Below are 26,514 nucleotides of genomic sequence, written 5' to 3' on the forward strand. Positions count from 1 at the left end.
TTGTGGCGTCTTGTACGATAGAAAAGGTCTGGTTTTCCTGTGAGTCCAGTATTGAAGGAAGTAGTCTTGGTGCCGCCTTGCATCACCAACACGTTGCAATCATTGTGTGGCGTTTGCATGTTGTAGGTTTCCTCCCACAGTCCCAAATCATGCATGTTTGGCGACTAAAAGATTGTCTATATGTGCCCTGTGATTGACGGGCCAACAGTCCAGGGTGTACCCCGCCTCTCGCCCGAATTCAACTGGGATAGGCTCCTCCAGCATACCCCAGCGACGTTGGTGAGGATCAGAAGCAGAGCTTGAGCAGCGGTTTTGCAGTATAGATTGTGTGTACTTGTGTACATTTAATTAGAAAATAAATGGATGCGGTAACTTAGTTCATTTAGCTGTCAATTAGGTATAAATTCAGATTTTCACCCAAATGGAACTCGTTCGTAATCTGAGGACCACCTGTTGTGTTGCATTAATGACTTGTACAGTAATCCCTTGTTTATTGCTGTTATTTGGTTCCAGACCAGGCCGTGATAAGTGAATTTCAGAGAAATAGGATAAGTGAAATATTTTTGTACTTTGTATATTTTAGTAGAAAACCGGTTTAGGCCCTTAAATACAATTTTTTTAAACATTATTAGAGTCCTATAGACATGAAATAAGTCACCTTTACACTTGTATTACCCAATATGGTATACATAAGAGTCAATAAGTCATTTAATACATAAATAAGACTCATGCTGGTATGTGTTGCAACGGCGGGCAGACAGGAAGTGACGTTGTAGGTTCAGAGTTGAGTTTTGCTTTTCATGCGCTAATGCAGCAACATTAGCCTGTGTTTTTATTAGGGATTATTGTGTCTGTTATGAGAATTTAAATTGCAGGGGTGATTCAATTAAAAAAACACTCTTTCCTGGTCCCCCTGTAAGTGTACAATGTTTAAAAATAATGTACATGTGATTTTATTAGCATACACTCATGATTAAAATTTTCGGACCATCTTAAGCAGGGCGTTAAAATGCCAAAAGAAGACATAGGAGTGAGACAAAAATAAATAGTTGAAACAAATGATTGCAAACAACCATTCAACTAAAAGAGACTATTCATCAGCTGATCAAAACTTTAGCTAACCATAGCTAAAAGAAAACAAACCCTGAAACCTCCTGGAGCTGTTCCATTCTTGTTCTCGCCTCAAAAATTGGTTCGGACATGTTTGATGCCACGGTTTCCATGGAGGCTCATGGGAATGTTGCTCAGGTGGTGAAGATGGCCTCACAGAGGGGGTCCACTCTCTGGAACTGATGTCCGTTTTTGTAAACTTTCTTTACCATCCATGCCCTGATGTTCTCAATTGGATTCAGATCATGGGAACACGCGAGATCTCCCAGAGGAACAACGTTACTCTTTTGGACCAAGTACTTTTGTCAGACGGGCATTGTGAACTGCAACGTTGACCACACAGAGGAGGGCCTTCAGTCATGGGGGGTGCCCCCCGCAACATCTCCTCACAGCCGTTTGCCGTTTGGCGCCCCTGCACAACCCTTAGCTCCATTGTTCCATTGAAGGAAAAAGCACCCCAGATCATGATGGTTCCCAGTCATGCCGGTAGTGTTGGAAACCATCCCAAACATCAAGGGTGCATCGGAGAATAAAACTTTATTCAACCTTTCAATGTGTCCCACTTTGGCGGCTCCATTGCAAGTTCCAAACAGGCCAAGAAGTTTGTTCTTAAGAGCCTTCTTTTACAGATGCTGTTTATGGTTATTGGACTGCACTCGGCACCAGTAACCACTTTCATTTGGGCCGAGTATCGTCCCGTGTCTTGACGGACAGCCAAAGGGGATCCCCCGGCCGAGGGCCAGTGAATTTTTTTTTATTTTTTGGGTCTACCGCTTGCCTTTTCTGTTCCATAACCCTCAGGAGCTTGTTGGAAAGACTGTCTTACTATGTCCAACCTGGGCAGCTATGGCGCCCTGTGAGGAGCTTTGCTTATGCTGCTCAACAATCCGAACACGTCCAATGAGAGAGAGATTTTTTAATAGAGTGAAAACCTGACACAAAATGATACTGAATCCACATTTCTGTCAATATTTTGGCTTTGAAAACTTTTGATGAGCTGATGAAGTCGTGTTTTTGTTTCTCTCCCATTTCTTCTTTTTGCTTCTTGAAGCTCTACGTTGAACCTCCTTAACACCCAACAGTGCAAAATGTCAATTCTAGTCGTTTTTCAACTGGTCTTAAAATTTGTATCAGCGGCGTATCACTATATTGATAAAGCGGTGCGACGTTCAATACGTTCGATTGATTTATTTACGCGGTTGTTCACATTACCAAACAAATGCGGCTTGTTCTTGTGAACGTAAAGCGTCTGGAAAGTGTGTGCTCTAGTGACACGTGATGCCATTTGATTTAATTTCCAATCCCACACTGGGGACAACTCAGGCTAGTACCTGTGATACCCATCCGATACTACATATAAAAAAGTAGTCTACAGTATTTCAAATCATAGCATAAAGAATAGACATCATAGTGATTTATTTAATTGTTATTTTTTGTCAACCAAAGGGTTCCATGTAGGAGATTGAGAAGCAAGAGGGCAACAATTTTGGCAATGGTAGTTCTTAGACAACTTGTTGCCACGTCTGTTCCGAGGCGCGTGGGTGGATGTCTGAGGCAGGACTGGTGAGACATGACAAGAGCTGCTTCACTAACACCTTTTTTAAAAATAATTTGCGGATGAAAAGTACTTTTGCCTACATCAGTGAGTACTTTAATTGTCAGGGTGCGTTCTTCTTCTTCTGTTGTTTATTGGCGGTTGGCAAGCAGCTTTGGTGTGCATTAGCGCCATCTGTGGAACACAATCTAAACCCTTCTATACGCCATTCACAAGTCCACTTTTATTCAAAAAGAAAATATATATCTATATAAAACATGTCCCGAGTTTAATTATAAAATAGTAGCAAGATTGAATTTGATCTTTTCCTGTTTAAATTGATCCCGGGTGCGTTCTTTCAGCGCATGCTCAGATATGACGTAACACGCAGATCCAGATGTTCTTCACTTTAAAAAATGGAGGCCAGCAATCGGCACTGGACTGCTAAGCAAAGTTTGTTTTTGATCCAAACTAAATTTCAAGACTGGACGAAGGAAAAACTGGCAATACGGAGTTATTCCAACAAGTGAAAGAAAAACTCTGGGAAGTCGGTATCATGTGATGTTGATGTTTACGTTTTACTGGGCATGCCCCATTGACTATTCTGGTTGATTATAGCGGCGCATGTAGACAAGAGATTGGAATATTCCTTTCCATGGATACCATTGTTTTCGGAAAAGTCATTCGGAAAGAGAAAAACTCCTCATGAAAACATGGCTATTGACTTGCATTATAAGTCAACTTCAAGCTCCTGATTGGCCAAAATGTACATGACAGCCAGTGAATGTGTTTTTATGAGGCGTGTTAAGAAGCTACCAAGCCTATGGACTTGTACCAACAAACGGTGCCTTTTGGAATGAATGCAATAGCGAGGGCGGACGTGTTGTGCTAAGTCTATTTGTTGCAGTCCACATTTATTTGTGGAGGGCCGCTACAAAGCTTCCCCGTGGGGCTAAAACTAGCACGGAACGAACCGCATTGCTTGTTTGTTGTAGAGACAAAATGTCACTGTGGTAAAAAAAAAAAAAGCGTGACTCAGGCAAAATGTGTAAACAAAGATGGCTTAATAGTTGATTGAATTGTTGGCACCGATAGACTGACAAAGGATAGTTGGGGAAAATGTGCACAGTAAACTGCTTTTTTTGTGTTTTTATAAGATATCTGTGATTGGCTGCCGACCAGTCAAGGGGGTACCCCGCCAAAGACTGCTGGGATAGGCTCCAGCATACCCCTGCGACCCTGGTGAGGATAAGCGGTAGAAAATGAATGAATTGATAGCGTAACATCTCTATGAAGACACTGGCATGTAAATGAACAAAAAATGTCATTTATCGCAGTTGTCGGTGTTTACGTTTGGGAGGAAACGGTGAGGCGCGGCATAAAAGATATGAAAATGACACCATATTTGATTTGCGCTCGGGGTTCTTTTGTCTTCGGACCTGCAGGCCATCTTATTCATCCCCGCTCACGTCCCTTTCTGCATGATGTGTTGTTGATTCCACCCTGCTGCCTTCCTGTGGAGCTGCTCTTCCCTCCTCTTCCTCTCTGTTTCACTCTTGCTGGCGGCCCTCCCCTCTCCACCTTCCTCCTGTTCCTCCTTAATCCCTCCCTCCCTCCCTGCCAGGCTGTGATGTCATCAGGCTGCTTATGTAAGACACATCGGAGGGAATGGCTGCTGTGCCTGGACATCTTTGTGCTCTACCTCCTGTCTTCTCTTCATGTCTTATTGTGTAGTTGTTGTTGTTGTTGTTGCATCGGACGCTCTCCGCTATTAGCCTACCACCCGCCAGCGACACATCCAAAGTGAGGCACTGATGGTTGGACATGGGGAGGCCAATGCCCCTCTGCATAGGTAGGTGCAGCCTGCTGTCTTCTACGGGGTCCCTCTTATTTGGAAAATCACTTTTAGCAAGTCTTGCTGTCCGAGGGGAAGATTGATGATGCAAACACTTTGAGGTCATCAAATATTCATTTCTCTCTCATGCAGTATCAGAAGTCGTCTATTATTTTCTATACATGTCATTGATGCCTTATCAAGGAATTGTTTGAGTTATTTGATCATTAGACGGCTGCTGTTAATTGTTAATAGAAGTAAAATATATGAGATCATTTCTGTTGAATGGTAGGAAATTAGAAATAATCCCAATACAATGGTGAAGATTCTCCATTGGTAGTAACGTCCACAAAGTTAACACAAGGTTAATAGTTTATAGATTTTTGCCATGAGTCAATAAACTTGCCAAAGATGCACCCTTCATTAATAATGGCAATGATAACATTCTTACTGATAACACCAATGAATTGCCGCTACTTCCTTTTCTTTTTTTCTTTTTAAAAGACTTAACATTGGTAGTTGCCACGCCACCGGATGTATTGATTAGTACTCATTAAGGTGACTTCTATCTTTGGACCTTTGATTGGGATTGCTGAAGGAAACCAGGGCCCATCGTGCCATGCTGTACGTCACAGCCGTGCCTTTCTTAGCGTTGTGGTACTGTTAGGTAATACCAGATTGATGGTGATGTCACACTCGGACTGATTTTGGCTTCACGGACAACAAGAAATGATGCCGGGACCCACTATGACACCTGTCACTGAAAATGTAGAAGTTTCCCACAGATGTGCAATGTATCTGTGGCAGTGGGTTGTGATGTATGTGATGTCAGCTAGCTAGAGTTGACTATATTTAGCTGACTGTTAGCAGGGTGGCGAGTGCGAGGGACTGGTGTGAGTTGTGGCCAACAGCATCTCCTGTGTGAATGTTGCCTGCTTGTTAATGAAGCGGCATGTATGCTACACTGGTAATGTTAGCCACCGCAGGAAGTACGCTGTCAATGCTAACGTGAGTTTTTTTTTTGTCTTAATTAATTGTCTATAGTGTCGTATTTTGGATTATTATGTCTACTATATTGGGTGATACAAGTGTAAAAGTGACTGGGTGTTATTTCCTGTCTAGATGACTCTAATAATGTAAAACAATAAAACATATTTAGAAGGGCATAAGCAGGTTTTCTATGCTGACTATAAAAATATTCCATTTAGAGTCCTAATTGACTTATAGCGGTCAGGTCTACAACCAATTAACCGAGATAAATGAGGGATTACTCTATATTGGGTATTGGTGTACCCAACATGCTCAGCGGACGCTTTCTAACTAAAGTGTTAATTAAACCTTGGCACTGTCCTATGCCAATTTATCGTTACAAGTAGAAAGAAAGCTACAGCTTCCTGCAGCTGGATGGATGAAGTGTCCTCATGTTTCCGTGCAGATCACGATTGACAGGTAGCACTCTTCCCGTTGCAAGCATCGGTCGCGGCTGAGCTTTGGAGTTCGGCCCGCAGCGTCCCATTTGTCTTACATAAGCATCTCATCCAGAGGTGTCATGGGGGTCAGAACCTCCGCTGGCTGCCATCACTTGTCACCCATCACCTGTTGCTCTTCACGACTGCCAGGCGTGTTCATTCGTGCTGCTGCCTCATTACCTTTTAATCAAATATGGTAGCTCCCTGCAGACAGATTGCCATGGCGATAGGCCTCCTTACAGCAGCACCACCAACAGGAGAAAGGATGAAACTTACATTTTAGGCTATTTAGGCAGTTTTTAAGAGATTAAAAATGATGAAGTAGGCCTCCTTGGTTTTAACAGGTTTAACTGGAGAGTAAAGAAAACCCCAGCGCCTTGTTGCTAAAAGTGTTGATTTCTGTCTTCATGTATTTTAGCTAAAAAATAAAAAGAACAGTTGCATAAAGAAGTGTGGTTGGTTTGTGTGCTTGCTTTGTTTGATGTAATCAGCGGCTCCAACACAATCATGAAGGTTTCCTCAGCTTCCTCCCCTTGTGGCGGCCGACTCCAAGTCTCATAAGTGTGTCCATTGTGTGTTTGTGTGCAAGTCTCTGTTTGTGTGTATGAATGTCGCAGGGAAGGTAGGAAAGTGGCCTGCCCTATCTAAGGTCCAAACTTCCTGGAATGTGACCAATCACCACATTTCTGTGCACACAATTTATCCGTATTAAACATTGTATAGCAAATGTGAAAACCTTTAAGATATGTAGTTTCCCCACAGGACTGCAATCTATCTGTGGTGCCGTGGGGCGGCTGATGTCATTGTCTAATTTGTGCAATTGAGAGATGCATGAGAGCTTTAACGCATGAGCATGGATATTTTAAAAGCTTATTTTAACTCCCGTCCACATGCTGACATGGGTTTCTGTCTTTAAAAACTCAACTTTTGGGAGTTTTGGGAAAACTCCAACCAGAGTGTAAATTGTCACAAACTCAAGAAATCCCGGAAGTAAAAACAAATCAAAGAAACAAGGAACTCTCCCAAACGTGTCAGTCTATATTTACTATATCTATAATATTGGCTAAAATGGTGACTAGAATACTAAAGATGACTATAGGGGTGTTATTTTATGTCTAGAGGGCTCTAATAATGTTAACACTGTAAATATTTTTTATTAAGCTCTAAAAATGTGGTACATGTGGTACATGTGGTACATGTGGTACATGTGGTACATGTGGTACATGTGGTACATGTGGTACATGTGGTACATGTGTGTGTTTGACCATGCTTTGCTTTGATATTTCATGACAATATCACTTTCCACAGAACTTTCTGCTAATGTATGCCTCACATGCTGTATCTTTGTCTGTGTCCCCCCCAGCAGGGCTATGTCCTCGCCAGCCACCACGTCTCCATCTGTGGACAAAGTGGACGGATTTTCACGGAAGTCTGTCAGGAAGGCCAAGCAGAAGCGGTCGCAGAGTTCGTCCCAGTTCCGCTCTCAGGGCAAACCCATAGAGCTCACGCCCTTGCCGCTGCTCAAGGGTAAGAAGGGCACAGTGTTGCCATGCAGATTCTTTTGCAGTGTGTGTGGTGGAAAACTACCCTAACCCTTTGTTGTACTGGTAGAATTATACTACAGCGTAGTCCCTGGTAGTAGTAGCAGTAGTAGTGAGCAATGGCCACTGAAGCCATATGCAGATTGCTGTTGGAGCTACAACTAATTGATGTGGAACATCACTCACCTTTATTGTACATGTTGCTCTGAAAGCACCCCATTGTATTCCTATAATATTATATATTCATATCATGCACCGGAATGTCATTCCTCCGTTGCCCAAATCTTGTTCAGCAACAAACAAGCCCACGGCAGAAGTAACGTCAAAGGCACTCCAAAGATTCTGTCTGTCATGGAATGGTAAATGGCCCCTGACGAAAACGACTTCAGGTCCATCGTTTGCACACACGATAGCGTTGCGTGAGCGCCACCTAACACCTCCCTGCTTTAGCGTCACACGTTCTCCTTCGCACAGCTCCACACATTTCTCACCTCCTCAGAATGATGCCGCCGTGCTCCTCTTCATCGCCGGCCGGCCGGAGTGGGGGCGCTGTGGAAGTGACCCCCGGCTTTTTTTTTTTGCTTGTTTTTTTTTGTTGTGTCATTGTTATGTATTTAGTTATTTAACAAATTAATAGTTGGACTTTTTTGTTGTAAGATTACACATTTTTCTCCTTTATTATAGTAATATTTGGACTTTATTCTCTGAAAATTTACCCTTTTTTTATGTGTGCTGAGGATGACAAACACTTTGGGCACCCCCGTTTTCGGAGCTGCAACATCAAGCCAGTGCAATAACTTACCCTTTGTCAAAACCAATGCCGCTAAAAAAAAAATTAAGTTATCACTCGATGTACTCCCATCCCCATCTATAATACAGTATAGCCACTACAGTATGACATGGAGATACTCAGAGAAAACTTGACCTCCGCCAAGTTTGAGGCATTGGTCAATTAGCGAATGCTCCCTCTCTCTCTCCCTCTCTCTGCAAACACACCCTTTCCTTTACGTGGCCCGGTCCATCAGCTTGTTGAAATTCACACGCACCGACACTTGTGCAGCAATTCAACAGGATCTGGATCAGAACACATTCCATCTGATCACAAGACCTCTTGTCTCAGTCTCCCTGCTTTCCCTTATATGTCCGTGGAAACCAAGTGGAAGAACTTTAGATTCATTTGGGCTCTGGTCTGTACTGAACTTTAAGCCTGAGGTAAACATCCAACTCCTGGCGTTCCATTATTAAATCACCAACCTGTTAGATTGACCTCACGTGCAGCACCGGCCCAGCAGAACCCAACGCAAGACACCCCCAGTAGTCGTCTATCTATTTGCATAATTGAAAAAAAAAACGAGCGTTTGTGTGTGGACAGGTAAATCTGAGCCTTTTGGTTTGTGGCGTAAGAAATGTGACATGAAAACCTTTTTAACAGAACACTAAGTTATTGATTATTATTATTGTACATCCAATATCTCACTATCCATATTTAGAGGCTTATGAAATTTCAAATTAGTTTGATTTTTTTTCCAAATTCCCATTTAGTTTTTTATTTTTACCTTTTTACATTTTTTTTAAAGATGTTATAAGTCGATCAAATGCGATAGAAACGTGAGCGATCACCCACGCTAGCATCGATTAAGTTTGTAGTGTAACAAGCTGTCGTCAATTGACCCCACATTTGACATCCTATTTTTCATTCTCACGCCAATAAGGAACAAAGCGCGTCCCTTGTCGACCGTCTTACTCGTATCTGGTCGCACGTGTGCCGTGATGCCAGGCAGCCGCCAAGTTTTCCCACCAACGTATCCGGTGTTGCGGGTGTCTGCTTTGACGAGTTTAGTGTGGGAGGTTTTTGGAATTTATTGTTTTCCAGGAGTTGTCCGCCAAGAATGAACAGTCCGCTGCGGAATTTTCTTTCCACAAAAACATTCCTTCTCCTGTTAAAGACAGCATTTCATTCACATTATGTCAACTTCTGCGAGATTTAGCATAACAGTAAATTCTGTTTTTCTTGAAAATGATAGGGCCCTATACAGTGTCAAACGGAGTTGCGGCTGGAGTACCCAGAATACCTTGCGGACACTTTGGAAAAAACAGTTAGTTACGTGTTGGTTTTAGTGCTTAGTCGTTATCTTCTTCTACTTCGAGGGTTGGTTGTTGTTGTGTGTTGGACTGTTTGCTTTGTTAGCTCATGTGATGTTGTTAGCTGATGTTATTGCAGTCTGTGTTTGGTAGCCCAAATGTGATCATGACGGACATCCACAAATACTTGAATGTATGGCAAGATATTCGAGGTTTTCTACACTTGGACAATGACTCATTTGCTTTTTCTTGTCATGAATTGTGTTTAAAGTTCCCCCAAGACATTTTATGGAGGGCTTGGCCCTGGTGGAGGTCTGCATCCTACTGCATGGTCTTGTTTCAAGTCGATGGACAGAGCTTGTTATTAGACGGCGAGCGGAAGACGACAAGGGTGCAGTTTCCTCCAAAATACACGTGGATGGGGCCTCGGGGTAAAAGGATGACGCATTCTGCAGGCCGGCTTACAACAGATGCTGATGGTAACATTTCCTCAGTAACACCACGCCCTGGCCTTAACAACACCTGTCAATAGGCCTCCCATAATAATCTCATTAATTCATCGCATGATCAATAAAAAATGAAGTCCATAATTTTCCGGGCCTCGTGTTGGGTTTCCTCCTCTCTGTCACCTGGGCGTGTTGGTTCTATAGCGGAGTGAATGGGGAGTGTGTCAGACGTTCCGTATAAGACACCATCTGATCAATATCAATATCTATCAGCCCATCTGTGCTCCCGGCATTTTGTGATATGAAAAAGGGTTTGTGACAAAGACAATGAAATAAATAATACAAAACGGTAGAACTTAACGTCATTATGCTTTGACCAAAAAAATCTTAGCCCAGTTTTTTTCCAGTCAATGTCCAGACAAGATTCAGAATCAGAAATAATGTGATTATGATTTTTAAATAGTGTAATTTTTGTTAAAAGACTTAGTCCATTTTATTTTCATTGGGGTTTTTTTTGTCTTGTTTTGTTGAATTTTTAATGATGTTTGGTAATGGTAATGGTTTAATTTCATTTAAACATGCATCAGATTCCAATTGAGTGCATCCCATAATCAGTTCCCAGTTCCGCATGTCCAAAAGGAGTAGGAAGAAGCAAAGCTTATTAAATCCTACCCCTCCATCTGGTACTTTTACAATCACTAACTGTCACATTTGTTCACTTCCTGCTTTCATAATATAATTTAAGTTGTTATTTTTATTTTAATTATTAATTTTTATTTAATTTTTTTTGTCTTACCGAAGTACAAGGTGATGTTTGTTTCAATTATTTTATGCAGAAGTTCCAGTTACAGTGTTCAATACTCAATATCCAAGTTGCATTTGATATGGTGTACTTATTATGCCATATTATCATGACATGATGAAAAAATGTGTACTTTATGGTTTATCTGCCATAATTTGTAGGCTTTATTGTGACAGACATATAACTCGGATCACACAGGAGAACCACATGGATTATTGTCAACAGGGTCTTCATGTGTGAGGAACGATAACGAACGTGTATGGGCATGGTCACACCTTGGCTCGTGGTTATTTTTGTGCTATGTTGGCCTGGCTAGTCTTTCTCTGCTCACCTTGACGACTATTTGAGTCTGTTCAATGATAAAATATGGATTCATTTGATAGAAGTAGAGTAGAATATGAAATATGATCCTCCTGCTGCAGACCTGACTGAAGGCTGGTTGAGCTCTGTGCTGCGGCGAAAGATCTTTGCAACGAGGGCAGGAACAGACAGCAGCGTGTGTCTAGTTGTTATAGCAACAGAGAGACATGGGTGGCGGGTGAATCCACTGTATTTTTTTGTACATCTACACGCAGAACTGGATTCTATCACTTGCCACTCTTGGTTTCCCGAGATGATGGGGCTTGGCTCTTTTAATCTGCTCTGGCCTTTGTCATCGTCTTCCTCCTCACGTCGCCAATGTCTAGTGAAACATTTACTACCACTGACTACCTCTGCAGAACATTTGATTTTCCTTCTGCTAACAGTGTATGGACACTAGCGCTGCCTTGTTGTTAAAAAGTTCTCTTTAGGCATAAAAAATGTGCTGAAAAACAACTAAAACCGAGGTATGGACTGTAGAGTGGGCTAGCTACCTGATAATCAATTTCAGCATATTCAATATTAAGTTGTTGATCGTCCGTGTATCTTAATTATTTGGCTTAGAAATGCATTTTGGACAACAGTGGACAAAGCAAGTTCCATAAAGGAAGGGTCTAATGGTAAGCCGGTAAGCCATAATGATAAGTTACAGTTGGGAAAAGTATTATAAGTATTAAATTACTTGGCTTTTGTGTAAACAGCTTTTAAGTGCTAATGACACAAAAAAAAAACATTTTGAAGATTTTGTCATACGACTGCCATTAAACATAATAAACTAAATAAAAGCTGCGAGTTTTCCGAACCACTGCCATCATGACTGTGACGTTATTTCGAGAACACCTTCCTGGAACCGAATACAAACAGCACAGCAAAGCCACACTAGCCACGTATTCATGGACCCAAATATTCCAATAGCCACGTATACATGGACCCAAATATTCCAATAGCCACGTATACATGGACCCAAATATTCCAATAGCCACGTATACATGGACCCAAATATTCCAATAGCCACGTATACATGGACCCAAATATTCCAATAGCCACGTATACATGGACCCAAATATTCCAATTGTATTCTCTTTATTTGCTGAAACGGAAAGAATGTAACCTTTGTATACGCCTCATTCCCAAAGAAAAGTGCCAATCGGAATGAACATATAATGGGATTCCCGGGGGTGGAATATTCCTTTCCCCAATCCGATTGAGGTATCTTGTACCCGCTCAAACGGAAAGTTGTCAGGGTGCGTTCTTCTTCTTCTGTTGTTTATTGGCGGTTGGCAAGCAGCTTTGGTGTGCATTAGCGCCATCTGTGGAACAGAATCTAAACCCTTCTGTACGCCATTCACAAGTCCACTTTTATTCCAAAAGAAAATATATATCTATATAAAACATGTCCCCAGTTTAATGATAAAATATTAGCAAGATTGAATTTGATCTTTTCCTGTTTAAATTGATCCCGGGTGCGTTCTTTCAGCGCATGCTCAGATATGACGTAACACGCAGATCCAGACGTTCTTCACTTTTAAAAATGGAGGCCAGCAATCGGCACTGGGATCGGCTGCGGGAAGTTTGTTTTTGATCCAAACTCAATTTCAAGACTGGACGAAGGAAAAATTGGCAATACGGAGTTATTCCAACAAGTGAAAAAAAAACTCGGGGAAGTCGGTATCACGTGATGTTGATGTTTTACGTTTTACTGGGCATGCCCCATTGACTATTCTGGTTGATTATAGCAGCGCATGTAGACAAGAGATTGGAATAGTCCTTTCCGTGGATACCATTGTTTTCGGAAAGAGAAAAACTCCTCATTGAAACGTGGCTTGTGTTATGATTATGACGTAACACACAAACAATTGGTAGCATTGCTAAAGTATGTTTGTTTTTTAGATTGGCAGTGATGGACACTGATTCTACAAAATACAATCCCAGTGAGGAGCGATTAATACGTATCTAGTCCTGGCATGAAACTATTCCTCCCATACTATTACTCTAACATTGGTACAGTAGATCTGGTGGCGTCTTGGGGGTCAGTCGGCCACACTTCCTCAGTGGAACTTTAAAAGAGAGAGAGACAGCAGATCAGAAATAGACCGGTTCCGAGGTACAATGATGCCCCCTCAGCTCCACTCCCTCTGCTTCTGTTTGGCCAGTGAAGCCCACCGACCCACCAACCTCGTCTTGCGCCCACCCTGCCCCTCCACGTACTGCCCTCAGGAGAAACCCGAGCCCCGAGGTGTCTCTTTACATTTTTCCAGCAACACTCGCTACAAACAAGGCACAAGTGGAAGTTCCGCCAAACTCCTGTTGCCCACATGTTGGCCTCAAATCCGCTCTCAACGATACGCTCGTCGCCGCCTTTTCCGACCACTGACGCGGACGTCACCGAGGGAGCAGAATCCTGATTGCGTGAGTGACGGCTTTTATGCTAGGGTCTGGATTGGGAAATGGGGGGGTTCACAGTCAGCACACCAGCATGGAGTGTTAAAGTTAGCCTCGGCTGTCCAACCCCGTCATAAGTGTGTCGGCCAGATGGAGGCGTACCCTTAAAATGGACCAGCACGGTAACAGAAGAAGAGTGTGTTTACTGGCTGTGAGCTCAATGGAAAGTCCTCCAGTGAAAGGAGAGCATTTTTATTCTTCCCAGTCCCGGCCTGAAGAATGTGTGTGGTTTGTAGTAAACCGGTGTTGACATTCCGTGAGGATGCAGCCTGACTCAGCAGTTCTCAGTCGCTGCTAAATGTGGAGGATTTCCCTGAAGACACACCCATGTAGAAGTCACTGGCTGCTTGCGTCTATTATCACTCGCAGTGGGAACGCTGGAGTTGATCCAGGGTGTTTGTTCCCTCAGGACCACCAACAGGGGGTTGATTTGTCATTATAGCTGAACTATTGGTTACTGATTTTATGATTATATGTCTTTTGCTTATTCCAGTGCTTCTCAAGTAGTGGGCGGTCAGGCGTGGCTAACGTTCGGTCTCTACTTTGCTAGCTGGACACAAATAGCCGGTTCTCAATAAAGACTCCAATTGAGTTCCATTTCACAGCCTTTACATTGGAAAGCCAATCCAGGCGCTGGAGATTAGCACCAGCAATTGACTTGGCTTTAAATCTTTTCAATGTCTATTCCACTTAAACGGCTAATACATAAGTAGCATTTCAGGCAAACCTTTTCTACGGCTCAATAAGTACAGGGCTGGCACCTTGCATGTCCCAATGGCGGTAGAGCTACTTCCTGACTACGGCAATACCCCAAGGACAAACAATCGTTTGCACTTGGGAATCACACACTGAGCAGTCTTGTCTAAATGTTACAAATGGAGTTAATAACCTTCACTTGGACATTGTTTTAAGTTGTTGTATCATCAGGGCTTCTTGCTTGGATCCGGTCCAGGATCCTGGGTCTTTTAACATGGGAAAAACTCCAAGAAAACAGGGGTGGAGGACCGGTTCTTCCCGTGTTGTGTTGAGTTCATATTGTTGTTCTTGGCCTGAATTGTCCAACAGTGGTGAATGAATGCTGCAACAGAACCGCTTTAGCATGACTGCTAGCTTTCTGTCCACACCTCAGCTGTCATGGTGCTCGTCAGTGTCAGCCTGATTCCACCTTTTGTCAACGCTAGCCTGCGGTCATGGCAAAGTGACACATGAGCAACCCAGACCGAGTGTTGGTGAGGCCCTGGATGTGCTTCAGATGTGAATTTCAATCCTATATTGCAATCATTTCAAAGAAATGAAAGACGCCATAGTGCGTGCATGCACAATACAGACGCTCCACCTCAGCTGAAACCTCCATTCCACACGTCACACCTTGGGGCGTGGCCATAGCTCACCGACATGCACTGTTGCTGGCCAGAGGCGAGCAAAGTGCACATGTTAATGATTGACAGCGGCGCGGTGCTTAGACAAGGTTAGCCGGTTGTTTGTATGTGGGTCATTAATAATTATTTATACGGTGGTGTTCTTCTATGACGTGTGGAACAACTTTATATAGCGCATCTACTGATAATAGACGTACCAGAAGTTCTTCAATAACTATATCAGCATTCTTTACTGCGACTTTGAGCAATGCCAGGAAGTGCAGCGTTAACATGCCGTTGAAAGGCAGGGGTGTCCAAACTTTTCTCAATGGATGCGGGACACACCTCCATTATTTTATTGTAAAAAGTGCCTTCATCCCCATATTCCCCATTTTTATGGAGTTTTTGTTTTATTTTATTTCTGCCATGTGTTGCAACCCAATAAAAAAAAAAAAGTCAGAGACCAGCAGTGGCCTCCAGACCGCACTTTGGACACCCCTGGTATAAATGAAGAATGAAGAAATGCGTTCCACTAAAAGAACCTCAGTTAACATCCACCCTGGATAGCATGTTTTTTTTTGGTTAAAGTCAAAAATGTACGTTGTGATTTCACGTCATCAATAATGTCTTCATTTATTTGTCATTTATATCTTTCGTCTAAGCATTTTGAATTGTTTTCTTCATGTAAAACTATAAAAATTAATAATTTAGATTGACATGATTTCCTCAAAACCATAATAACGGATAGTTGCTGCGTGTAATCTTGCGTCTATTTGGTTGTTCCATTCATGGCTACGCTGAACAATCTTGGCCTTGTCCAAGACGCTAGCTCCGCCCTGTATAAGTACAAATAAGTACAAATAAGTACAAATCGCTAAAGTATATGTGTTGCGCCGGCCATAGTCCATTGTACGCTGAGACTTTGATAGAGATTGGGCCATGGTTTGGACACCCCTGCTTTAATGCTTGTGATGTCATGTACAGATGTGAATGTCACGGTTGTTAACCCTTACGTTCCGTTTCGGCTTCTTGAACTCATTTTCATTAACGGTACACGAGGAGGATGCAGGATCACAGAGGTCAAGATGGTCGATGCTAAACACCCCCCCCCTCGCCCGTGCGTATCCGTCATGCAGTGATTAGCCTTGGCGACTTGTCAAGCCCACCAAGACACATGATTGTACCCCATTGCACACAACCACCGCTCAAGCTGACGTATATTTGTCCAAGTCAAAGTAAATGGCTACACTGACACGCATGCTCGTGCACACTGCAGCCGTAAGGTCAAATAGAGGTCACACGCAGTGCAGATGGCGAAGGTTGCAGCTGGAGCACATTGATGTCCTACCAGCGTACAAGTTGCTTTACAGTCATGTGATCCACCACTTTCATGACACTCCAAGTGGGTGTGTGAGAACATACAGTACGTATATAAAAGTAATAGTACGTCACTAGGGGTGTATCGATTGATATTCCTACGACCCAATGACATTGGTCTATGTTGTGCAAGTTTCCATTCCGGATGATATGTAGATCTATCATAGTCTAAAAGGCAATCAATCGATTGAATCAATACTAGGAAATAAAGCACGTCAGGTTTGAAATCCCTTTTAATTGTGGAGACCTTAGACGTTACTCCTGTAAGTTGATTAGTCATGCCAGTTGAGTGTGGCGCACGGATGACGTCATGTAAAGGCGACTGTTGTGGTTGCCAAGGTTACAGTGTGGTCGGCACATGTGCAGTTGAATAAACAGAGCCGACACGTCCTCTCCAAAGAGCACCGGTTCGTGAGGTTTTTTTTTTTTTTTGTCCTGTAAAGAGTGACTCCAGGCACCATACACCTCGGACGCTACGCTCGATTTGGTCCGCCTGCGATGTCATCGCCACATTTGATACTGGATTTATACTGACCGTTTATACCACATTTATACCAGTCATACGTCATACTTTAAGCCTTTCAAACTCATGGATCGGAGCTTGAGGACAAGATAAAAGGTATGTAGGATAAATTAGAGGATAAATTGGCTTTAATTTCTATTTGCAGATGAAATGGAGTTCAAATCTGACACATCACAGCATTTGTCTTGATTCAATGTTAAAGCAATGCCAACCAAAGGCGCTATTTCCCGGCTCTAATTTCTTAAATACTCAGGGTAGAGAAATGAATGAGGTATCAAATTTAAATTTTAAGACATGTTTTATCAGAACTCATCACAGGCTTGATTTAATTCAACCTGTTCATTCATTCATTGTTAATTCACTGTTGGTTGCCATTCATTCAAATAAAACGTAAATGCATTTGCCATTAATTGTTGTTTACGTGTTAATAATTAATTTATACCCAATTCCCTTACAACAAAAAAACAATGGTAATATAGGAAACTTCACCTCCAGTATCCAGAGTTTTATTTCACAGTCAATTTTTGGCTAAAAACTTACTGAATCCATTTAAAGTTACTGAATTGTTTTGGGTTGTACCGTTCTAAATGAACCAATATCGTCCTTCAATCGCCTTGGCAACCACGGATCACGATACGACTTGAATCGTTACTAAAAACCACAGGTTATACCCCTGTACGTTACGTCTCACAGACTTGACCTGCAGGCTGCAATCCACTCCGCTGCCGAGTCCATCAGCTGGACTCTTTCTTGGAACTCAAGTTGACACACACACACACACACACACACGGCAGGGGAAATCCCAAGCTCCTAAAAAGTGTGTGTTAACGAGTGGTGTAATGTGTTCCTCACTGGTACTGAGGCTGACATCTTGATGGGCCTGGATTTGTCAGATCAAAACACAATCACTGTATATGACGGCATCAGCTGATATCAACAACTTTGGTCTTGTGGAGAGAGCCATCCAGTAGGACGTTGAAGCGAAACTTACCTTTCGAAAAACCTTTTTCTTTGTCCCAAATATTCCAATTACATTCAGTTTATTTGCTGAAACAGAAGGAACGTAACCTTTGTATACAACTCATTCCGAAAGAAAAGTGCCAATCCGAATGAACATATAATGGGATTCACAGGGGTGGAATATTCCTTTCCCCAATCCGATTGAGGTATCTTGTACCCGCTCAAACGGAAAGTTGTTCTTCTTCCTTGTGTTTTTCTTCTTCTGTTGTTTGTTGGCGGTTGGCAAGCAGCTTTTGGTGTGCATTAGCGCCATCTGTGGAACAGAATCTAAACCCTTCTATACGCCATTCACAAGTCCAGTTTTTCTTAAAAAAAAATATATATACCGTATTTTCCGGATTATAAGTCGCACTTTTTTCATAGGTTGGCTGTTCCTGCGACTTATACTCCAAAGCGACTTATAAATGAAAAGTTCCATAAACATAAAAGTTCCATAAACAACGGACATCTTTTCTGTTCATGTTTATTTTTTGTGTAGCTGAATAAGCATTGTGTTAGTCATGTGATGTTGACTATTCTGGTTGATTATAGCGGCGCATGTAGACAGGAGATTGGAATATTCTTTTCCATGTATACCATTGTTTTTGGAAAAGTCATTCGGAAAGATTCCATTCGGAAAGAGAAAAACTCATGTAAATGTGGCTGTTGAAGGTCTCAGTGTGAACCAGATCTTCATGGCCCGTCTTGTGGGACGTCTAGCGCTGCAAAGCCACCAAAGTTGTCTCGGTACTTCATCAATTCCCTCGCTCTGCCCGGGCAGCCCAACGAAGCTGAGCTGAAGAAGAACATGGCAGCAGAGGAAGAGGAAGAGGAAGGCCAGAGTGTTTGCACACAGGATGGAGCCGCGCTCATAAAGCATCTCAGAATAGTTGTGTTGATAGGCCAGCATTTAGCAACATAACAAATTGTCCCGCTGGTCCCCTCACACTTGACCAGCATCAAGTCTGTCTCCGTTTTCATGTGCCAAAAAATATCATCTGCTGGATAGTTTCCTACAGTTTTCTATCACCAATACTCTTATTGTTCAGCTGGTGAATTTTCATCCTCAGTGGGAAAAGAACAGGAAGTCTTGTGCAGTGAGTGGAATGGAGTGGAATGGAATGATTCTTTACGTATGTGGAAGTGTGGCAAAGTGCATGCTGCACTTCTGGAGGTGTCTTCTAACAAGTAGCATCAACCACTGAGCCAGACGTGGTTCTCTGGGCTTTAACCAGCGGTCAAAGACCTGCAGGCTAGCTGCTTTGTGTGCTATGTCTTTACCTGGACGGCCCACATCGAAGGTTGAAAGTGGGGTCAGTCATTGTATGCTGTAACGCAACAGTGACTAGGTATTTGGAACCTTGCTGAGAACCAGTTTCTTGGAATCTGCCATTTTGTAAACAAGCGTGCACCATTGACTTGACCACGCGCATTGTGTATCTTGGCGACATTATTCGCCAGTGCAGCCAGCAGGTAACAAGGCACACAAGCGGCACCAACGCCGAAAGAAAGGATGACAACAGGGAAACTTGGAATACTTGCATAATGGATGTTTCATCAAGGGGAGGAAGTACTATCAATCAGCAGAAACATTTGCACACACGGCATGCGATAACTTTGAATGAATATCACGTTTTCCATCCACAGATACACGCGTACTGCATCCGTTTGAGAGGGATATAGACACATTCTTATTATTGTTCATATTGTTCATAGTTGATGGTTGCAGAATTTAGGGCCCTTTTGATTTCCATGTTAATGGAATTGAGGCCAATTGTGGACAAATTGTCAATCAAATGAGGTCACCGATGAGAAGAAGGAACGATTGTGTGGGAACGTATTTCCCTGCCGAACCCCCCTGAAGGCGACCACCAGCGAAAACTGGAGTAAAATCTTTGATTGGAAGATAGGCAGGGGAGCTTAGTTTAGCAGAGCATGCTAGGCGTGCTCGGACTGTATGACTGTGTTTACACTGTGTTGTGTTTTACCGCTTGTTAATGTACCAGAGCATTCTATGACGTCATGCTAGTTTGGACGAGAAACACGTTTATTCTCGCACCCAGCTGGTCTTCGCCATGAACTGATATTCCCCAAACTTGTTGTGAATAGTGTATGTTCATCATTTGCATAGTTACAGTACTATTCATATTTTTTGTAACTTGAGGCTCTGATCTCTGACTTCTGGTCTGTTTTTTGAACTTGGTTCACTTGGTATTCTGGATCTGCATCAAACGACACAATTGTGGTCCACGTTGGATGTAAACCTGCAGTTTGACCTGTCACCAAAAGGCACGGTGAGCCGGTTAGCAATAGCTCCTCCATTGTTGTCTTTATTGACCTGACATTTCCACAGGCGGCCTCCGTTGTCGGTCTTTTCTCCTTCTCGCGAGTCAGTGAAGGCTTAGGGTGTCCTATGTGATTATCAGTCTATTCATAGCGTCCTTTAAGGCCCTTTACATGCTCCTATGGCCACTCCTATGGCGCTGCAGGCTCGGCAACTAGCTGACCCCCTCCTTCCCAAATCCTGCAGCCAACTCATTAGTCTCATTAGTCATAATGTCACACTATTTTTAATATCCACAGACCATGAATGAAAAAAGGTGTACTTAATCACACTGATGATGTTGACTTTTCATCTTGGTATCTGCACACAGCCATCTTCTATTCTGGCGTCCCCACCTCCACATTTGACCTCTACTTAATGTCCAAGTAGCCATCAGCCCTACGGTACCGGCACGTGATTCATTAACCCTTAACCCCAGCTAAGTGCATATAGTGCATATATAGTGCATATATAGTGCATATACCCTGATGTGCATGCTGAGTGTATAATAAGACACTGCTGCAGACATTTTATGGCTCGCTCTTCCCTAATTGTACCTTTACAGTGAAGTCAAGAGTATTACTGTAACTCCTCAATACTTTCACACTGTCGTCCATTCCTAGTTAATTATGCCAAGTACCTCTGGGTGCTCTAAAGGCCAATTCTATAGCTTTCTATAGCTATAGCATACTACGTGTCTATGTTCTATCATGGCGAGGTTAGCCGCTCAGACTATGACTGTCATGACAACCAATATGAATTTATCCTTTTCATCCCTGTAGCTTTAAGTAGCTTTAGACTGGACCGAGGGGCCTTCTCTCTTCATGCATGATGGCATTAGACACACACACACACACACACACACACAGCTCGTTGTCCGGCGCCTTCGCAGCGGCTTATCTATTACATAACAAAGAAGCAGCCCTGCAAGACCATCGCCACTGAGTCACGGTGGTGGCTCAAGTGGTGAGCTAGCAGGTGTGAACTCTGCGCGACCCCTCCCTCCGCGCTCCCACGACCATCTCAGTGGGCCTGTAACATAAGTCACCTGCCGCCTGGCCTCGCCTCACCTCACCGTGCATCCATACGTTGTGCATCCATACGTTGTGCATCCATACGTTGTGCATCCATACGTCGTGCATCCATACGTCGTGCATCCATACGCCGTGCATCCATACGTTGTGCATCCATACGTCGTGCATCCATACGCCGTGCATCCATACGCCGTGCATCCATACGTTGTGCATCCATACGTTGTGCATCCATACGCCGTGCGACCACCAATCGGATGATTACGTGGTTTCAAAAGTCTTGTTTTGTTATATTTCCTTCCAAGAAGGCTGTGATTTGGAGCCTAAAAAACACGGGCGTCCAATGCAGTCACATTTATTTACTGACGTAACGATGCAATGATGTCATCTAATTTGCAAAAGCTACCATGATGCATTTGTAATTGTTCATTCATTCATTTTCTACCGCTTTTTCCTCACGAGGGTCGCTGGAGCCTATCCCAGCTGTCTTCGGGCGTAAGGCAGGGTACACCCTAGACTGGTCGCCAGCCAATCACAGGGCACATATAGACAAACAACCATTCACACTCACATTCATACCTATGGACAATTTGGAGTGGCTAATTAACCTAGCATGTTTTTGGAATGTGGGAGGAAACCGGAGTACCCGGAGAAAACCCACGCATGCACGGGGAGAACATGCAAACTCCACACAGAGATGCCCGAGGGTGGGATTGAACCCTCTGTGCGCTAACCCCTAGACCACCGTGCCGCCCATTTGTAATTGTAATAAATAATAAATAACACTGTAGTAGAGAGGAATAACATTGTTGGCGATAAAGTGAATCAAAGCACAACAAATACAACAAATGTGTGTACTACATACTGTCTGCTGTACTGTTGCTTCTTTCTATCATTTATGAAAAATTACAACATTTATGACTTTGTTTTATTGGTAATGATCCCTCCTGCTACATCTTCTTCTCTGGCATAGATGTGTGTGTTAACAAGCAATGTTGTACACACAGCCTCATTATAATGGGTTTATAAGCTAGGGCTAGCATGTAGCGACAAATCTACTTGACCGGGCTGCCACAAATAAATAAATAAATACAGTAAACCTCGGATATATCGGATTCAATTGTTCCCACTGGTTTTGTCCGATATAAGCGAAATCCGTTATATGCGTATACCGGAAAATGTCCGTTTTACGCATATATGGGATTTATATCCGGTATATGCGTAAATGGGATTTGATCCGTTATAAAAAGGCACTTCCTTGACTATGTTTCCAATGTACCTGGACGCGCAGGCAACGCTGCAAACGCTGCAAATGACGTTGTATAGCGGCCTGTCACGATTCGGTGAATCGGAGCGACAAGATGCGGCCATCCGATATATGCCAGGGAAATTTCATGGAAATGCATTGGAACGGGACTGGAGATTTTGTCCGAAATAGGCGAAATCCGTTATAAAAAATCCGATATATGCAATGAATTTTTATTGGAAATGCATTACAGAAAAATCGGTTCTTTTTTATCTGTCCGTTGTGAGCGAATTTCCGATATATCCGAGTCCGATATATCCGAGGTTTACTGTATATGGGAAACGCTGAATAACTTTGCAAATACACATTTGTTATGAAGCAGGCCATTCAGTGTGTGTGTGTGTGCGTGTGCGTGTGTGTGTGTGTGTGTGTGTGTGTGCATGTGTGTGCGTGCGCAGACGTGCCGGCCCCGGAGCAGCCCGAGCTGTTCCTGAAGAAGCTGCAGCAGTGCTGTACTGTCTTTGACTTCATGGACACTCTGTCGGACCTCAAGATGAAGGAGTACAAGCGCTCCACACTCAACGAGTTGGTGGACTACGTGACCGTCAGCCGGGGCTACCTGACAGAGCAGGCCTACCCTGAAGTTGTCAAAATGGTCAGTGGGCTTGGAGATCGTGCAGATCTTCCTCTTCAGGGGTTGAGCGAGTGTTTCTGTCTCCACTTCAGGTGTCTCACAACATATTCCGGACCCTTCCGCCCAGCGACAGTAATGAGTTTGACCCTGAGGAGGATGAGCCCACGCTCGAGGCCTCCTGGCCTCACTTACAGGTAACGTTGGAGGTCCTCGTCTCCGGTCCGTCTGTCTCTAAAGTAAATAACAACGCCTTTCCTTCTCAGTTGGTATATGAGTTCTTCATCCGCTTCCTGGAGAGTCAGGAGTTCCAGCCCAGCATTGCCAAAAAGTACATAGACCAGAAGTTTGTCCTACAGGTGAGTCCTGCACGCTCGTGAATGCCGCGCGGTGTCTTTCCTTTCCTTCATCCTTTGTCCCTCCTCTCAGCTCCTGGAGCTGTTTGACAGCGAAGATCCTCGGGAGAGAGACTACCTGAAGACAGTCTTGCATAGAATCTACGGCAAATTCCTGGGGCTGAGGGCTTTTATACGAAAACAGATCAATAATATTTTTCTACGGTGAGTATGATCACACTTCTTCTTCTGACACTTTTTGTCCTGTAACTTTAAAAACCTGACCTTCCAAACCTGTGCTCTCTGCAGTTTTGTTTATGAGACGGAGCACTTCAACGGGGTGGCTGAGTTGCTGGAGATCCTGGGCAGGTATGTCCCCCCCACCCCACCACCACCGACAACACTCACATTCGCATCGGTGGCTCACAAGATCTCAGTGTTTACCGAAAGAAGACATTTAGTGAGCTTTATGCTACAACTGTGAAATATTACAATATTACAATTATACAATAAAGTTGGATTAAACCGGAGTACCCGGAGAAAACCCACGCATGCACGGGGAGAACATGCAAACTCCACACAGAGATTGGAACCCAGAGCTCCGGTGTGGCCAACGTGCTAACCAACGGTGCTAAACTAGCAAAATATTCCCAGTGAGGACTGGCCACCAGGGGGCATCAGACAACAACAACAGCACTCCCAGTGGACTGATGGCATCATTACAGCCCACTAGTCAAATATCATGGCTTCTAGGGGGTGGAATTGAACTGGGGTCTCCTAGCTGTGTGGCCTGCGGGCTAACCACTCGACCGCCGTGCAGCCCTCTCTCAAGCTAATCCTTTATAATAAAAAAACCTGGAGCCACATTAGCTTTTCATTCTTGACATGCTATTGTGTTTGTAATAAATATCTAGAATGTGAGATCAATGTGCGTCTTATATGCGTAACGTGTTGATCAACTCTCCATCAGGACTGCAAAGCTCCGTTTTCACCATCAATATTTCCTCCATTGTATCATTTATCAGTTGGAGCCACATTTGATAGCAATTGTGTCCGAATGCACAGCACCTGATGTAAGGACCGGCTGCAGGTTAGCTGGTCCACAGCCAATAGAAGATGCTGATACTGATACTAGCGTATGCTAGTTCCCCTTGGCAGCCAGCAGAGGGCACACGACCCAGCAAGCGGTTTTTAAAGGCTGATGTTTCTTGTTTGCAGTATAATCAATGGCTTCGCTCTGCCGCTCAAAGCCGAGCATAAACAGTTTCTGGTCAAAGTGTTGATCCCGCTCCACACGGTCCGCAGCCTGTCGCTCTTCCACGCGCAGGTACAGTGATTGGTGCTCTGCATGCTTCCTGTTGTGCCATGGTCACCAGTGTTGTTCATTGAAACATCTCGTCTTCTTTGCCGGTGCAGTTGGCGTATTGCATTGTACAGTTCCTAGAGAAAGACCCAACATTAACAGAACCAGTAAGTACCGCCACAGATCCACACCTGGTTCAAGATGCAGCTTCTTCAACCCTGTGTTTGCTCCTCAGGTCATCAGAGGCTTACTGAAGTTCTGGCCTAAAACGTGCAGTCAAAAAGAGGTGATCCTCGTCCTCTTTGTCTCTGAACCGCGTGGGGAGGGGGGGGGCACGCTTTCTTTAACGCTTCCTTCTCGGGCCGCAGGTGATGTTTCTAGGCGAACTGGAGGAGATCCTGGATGTCATAGAACCGACACAGTTTGTCAAGATCCAAGAGCCGCTCTTCAAACAGATCTCCAGATGCGTCTCCAGCCCACACTTCCAGGTGGGTGACCGCATCCCAGTCCAGGCGGCCGATTGGCCCCCCGCGTCATCGAAAATGTCTTCCTATGGCAGGTGGCCGAGCGGGCGCTGTACTACTGGAACAACGAGTACATCATGAGTCTCATCGAGGAGAACTCCAGCGTCATCTTGCCCATCATGTTCGCCAGCCTCTACCGGATCTCCAAAGAACACTGGAACCCGTGAGTGGGGCCTTTTCACACGTCTCTTTGCCATTGCTGTGGGGGACAGACAATCAGGAAGGGGGGGGCTGACGTTTAGGGCCACGTACTGTCAGGGAATAATATAATAATAATAATCATAATAATCATAATCATAATATCATAATAATAATAATAATAATAATAATCATAATCACAATCATAATAATCATCATAATCATAATCATAATCATAATCATAATAATCATAATAATCATAATCATCATCATAATCATCATCATAATCATCATCATAATAATCATAATAATCATAATAATCATAATAATCATAATCATAATCATAATCATAATAATAATAATAATAATAATAATAATAATAATAATAATAATAATAATAATAATAATAATAATAATAATAATAATAATAATAATAATAATAATAATGATGCAACACACACCACTGATGAACCCAAGTTAACTAGATAGGGCAGCCGGGTGGGGGCTTGCTGACTGGGCCTGCAGTCCACTGTCAGCAGGCCCACCCTAGACCCTGGCTTTTTAATGAAAGAGGAAAGATGATAAATACAATGAAATAAACTAATAAATAAACAAAAATAAAAGGCTAAAGGAAGTGTAAGTGTAAAACACAGTATTTGGGATAGCAGTGACAATAGGGAAGTACTACGACTCAAGTGGGATTATTTCATTTTATTTTATAATTTTATTTTTATTATTAAATGTTTTATTTGTGTTGATTTACGTTTGCTTTGTTCAGTATGTTTGGATGATGTTTGAAATAAAGAAGACTAGGGTGCCCCCTTGTGGCGTAAAACCTCCAAGTCACTGTTTGTGTGCTCCACAGGGCCATCGTGGCGCTGGTCTACAACGTACTGAAGGCCTTCATGGAGATGAACAATCCACTATTCGATGAACTCACAGCCACTTACAAGTCAGACCGCCAGCGGTAAGCGACTCTTGCATCATCACGCCACGATGTTGGCGGTGTTGTCCTTGTGAACGTTAGCGATGTTAGGCGTGGAAGATCGGTTTTGTAGGCTTTGTTCTCATTCTATAGATCATCATGATGATGATGAGGAGGTCAT

At 43.3% G+C, this 26,514-nt stretch overlaps 1 protein-coding gene across 2 annotated transcripts in view; it reads left to right on the forward strand.

Annotated features, from left to right (window-relative positions):
- LOC131140070 (serine/threonine-protein phosphatase 2A 56 kDa regulatory subunit epsilon isoform) overlaps nt 1-26,514 on the forward strand; it is a 30,205-nt gene that overhangs the window by 1,214 nt on the left and 2,477 nt on the right. The window contains exons 1-13 of one of the 2 annotated variants that reach the window (XM_058090158.1): nt 4,290-4,496; nt 7,311-7,474; nt 22,936-23,132; nt 23,204-23,305; nt 23,375-23,467; nt 23,538-23,668; nt 23,753-23,812; nt 24,662-24,770; nt 24,860-24,913; nt 24,982-25,032; nt 25,115-25,234; nt 25,306-25,433; nt 26,274-26,375. In XM_058090158.1, the coding sequence (XP_057946141.1) occupies nt 4,459-4,496; nt 7,311-7,474; nt 22,936-23,132; nt 23,204-23,305; nt 23,375-23,467; nt 23,538-23,668; nt 23,753-23,812; nt 24,662-24,770; nt 24,860-24,913; nt 24,982-25,032; nt 25,115-25,234; nt 25,306-25,433; nt 26,274-26,375 (1,349 nt within the window). In that variant the 5' untranslated portion in view covers nt 4,290-4,458. Of the gene's footprint in view, nt 1-4,289; nt 4,497-7,310; nt 7,475-22,935; nt 23,133-23,203; nt 23,306-23,374; nt 23,468-23,537; nt 23,669-23,752; nt 23,813-24,661; nt 24,771-24,859; nt 24,914-24,981; nt 25,033-25,114; nt 25,235-25,305; nt 25,434-26,273; nt 26,376-26,514 lie in introns of those variants that run through there. The other variant, XM_058090159.1, reaches the window with a different exon arrangement.

The sequence above is a fragment of the Doryrhamphus excisus genome, chromosome 13 (genome assembly GCF_030265055.1).
Source record: "Doryrhamphus excisus isolate RoL2022-K1 chromosome 13, RoL_Dexc_1.0, whole genome shotgun sequence".
Lineage (NCBI taxonomy): Eukaryota > Metazoa > Chordata > Actinopteri > Syngnathiformes > Syngnathidae > Doryrhamphus > Doryrhamphus excisus.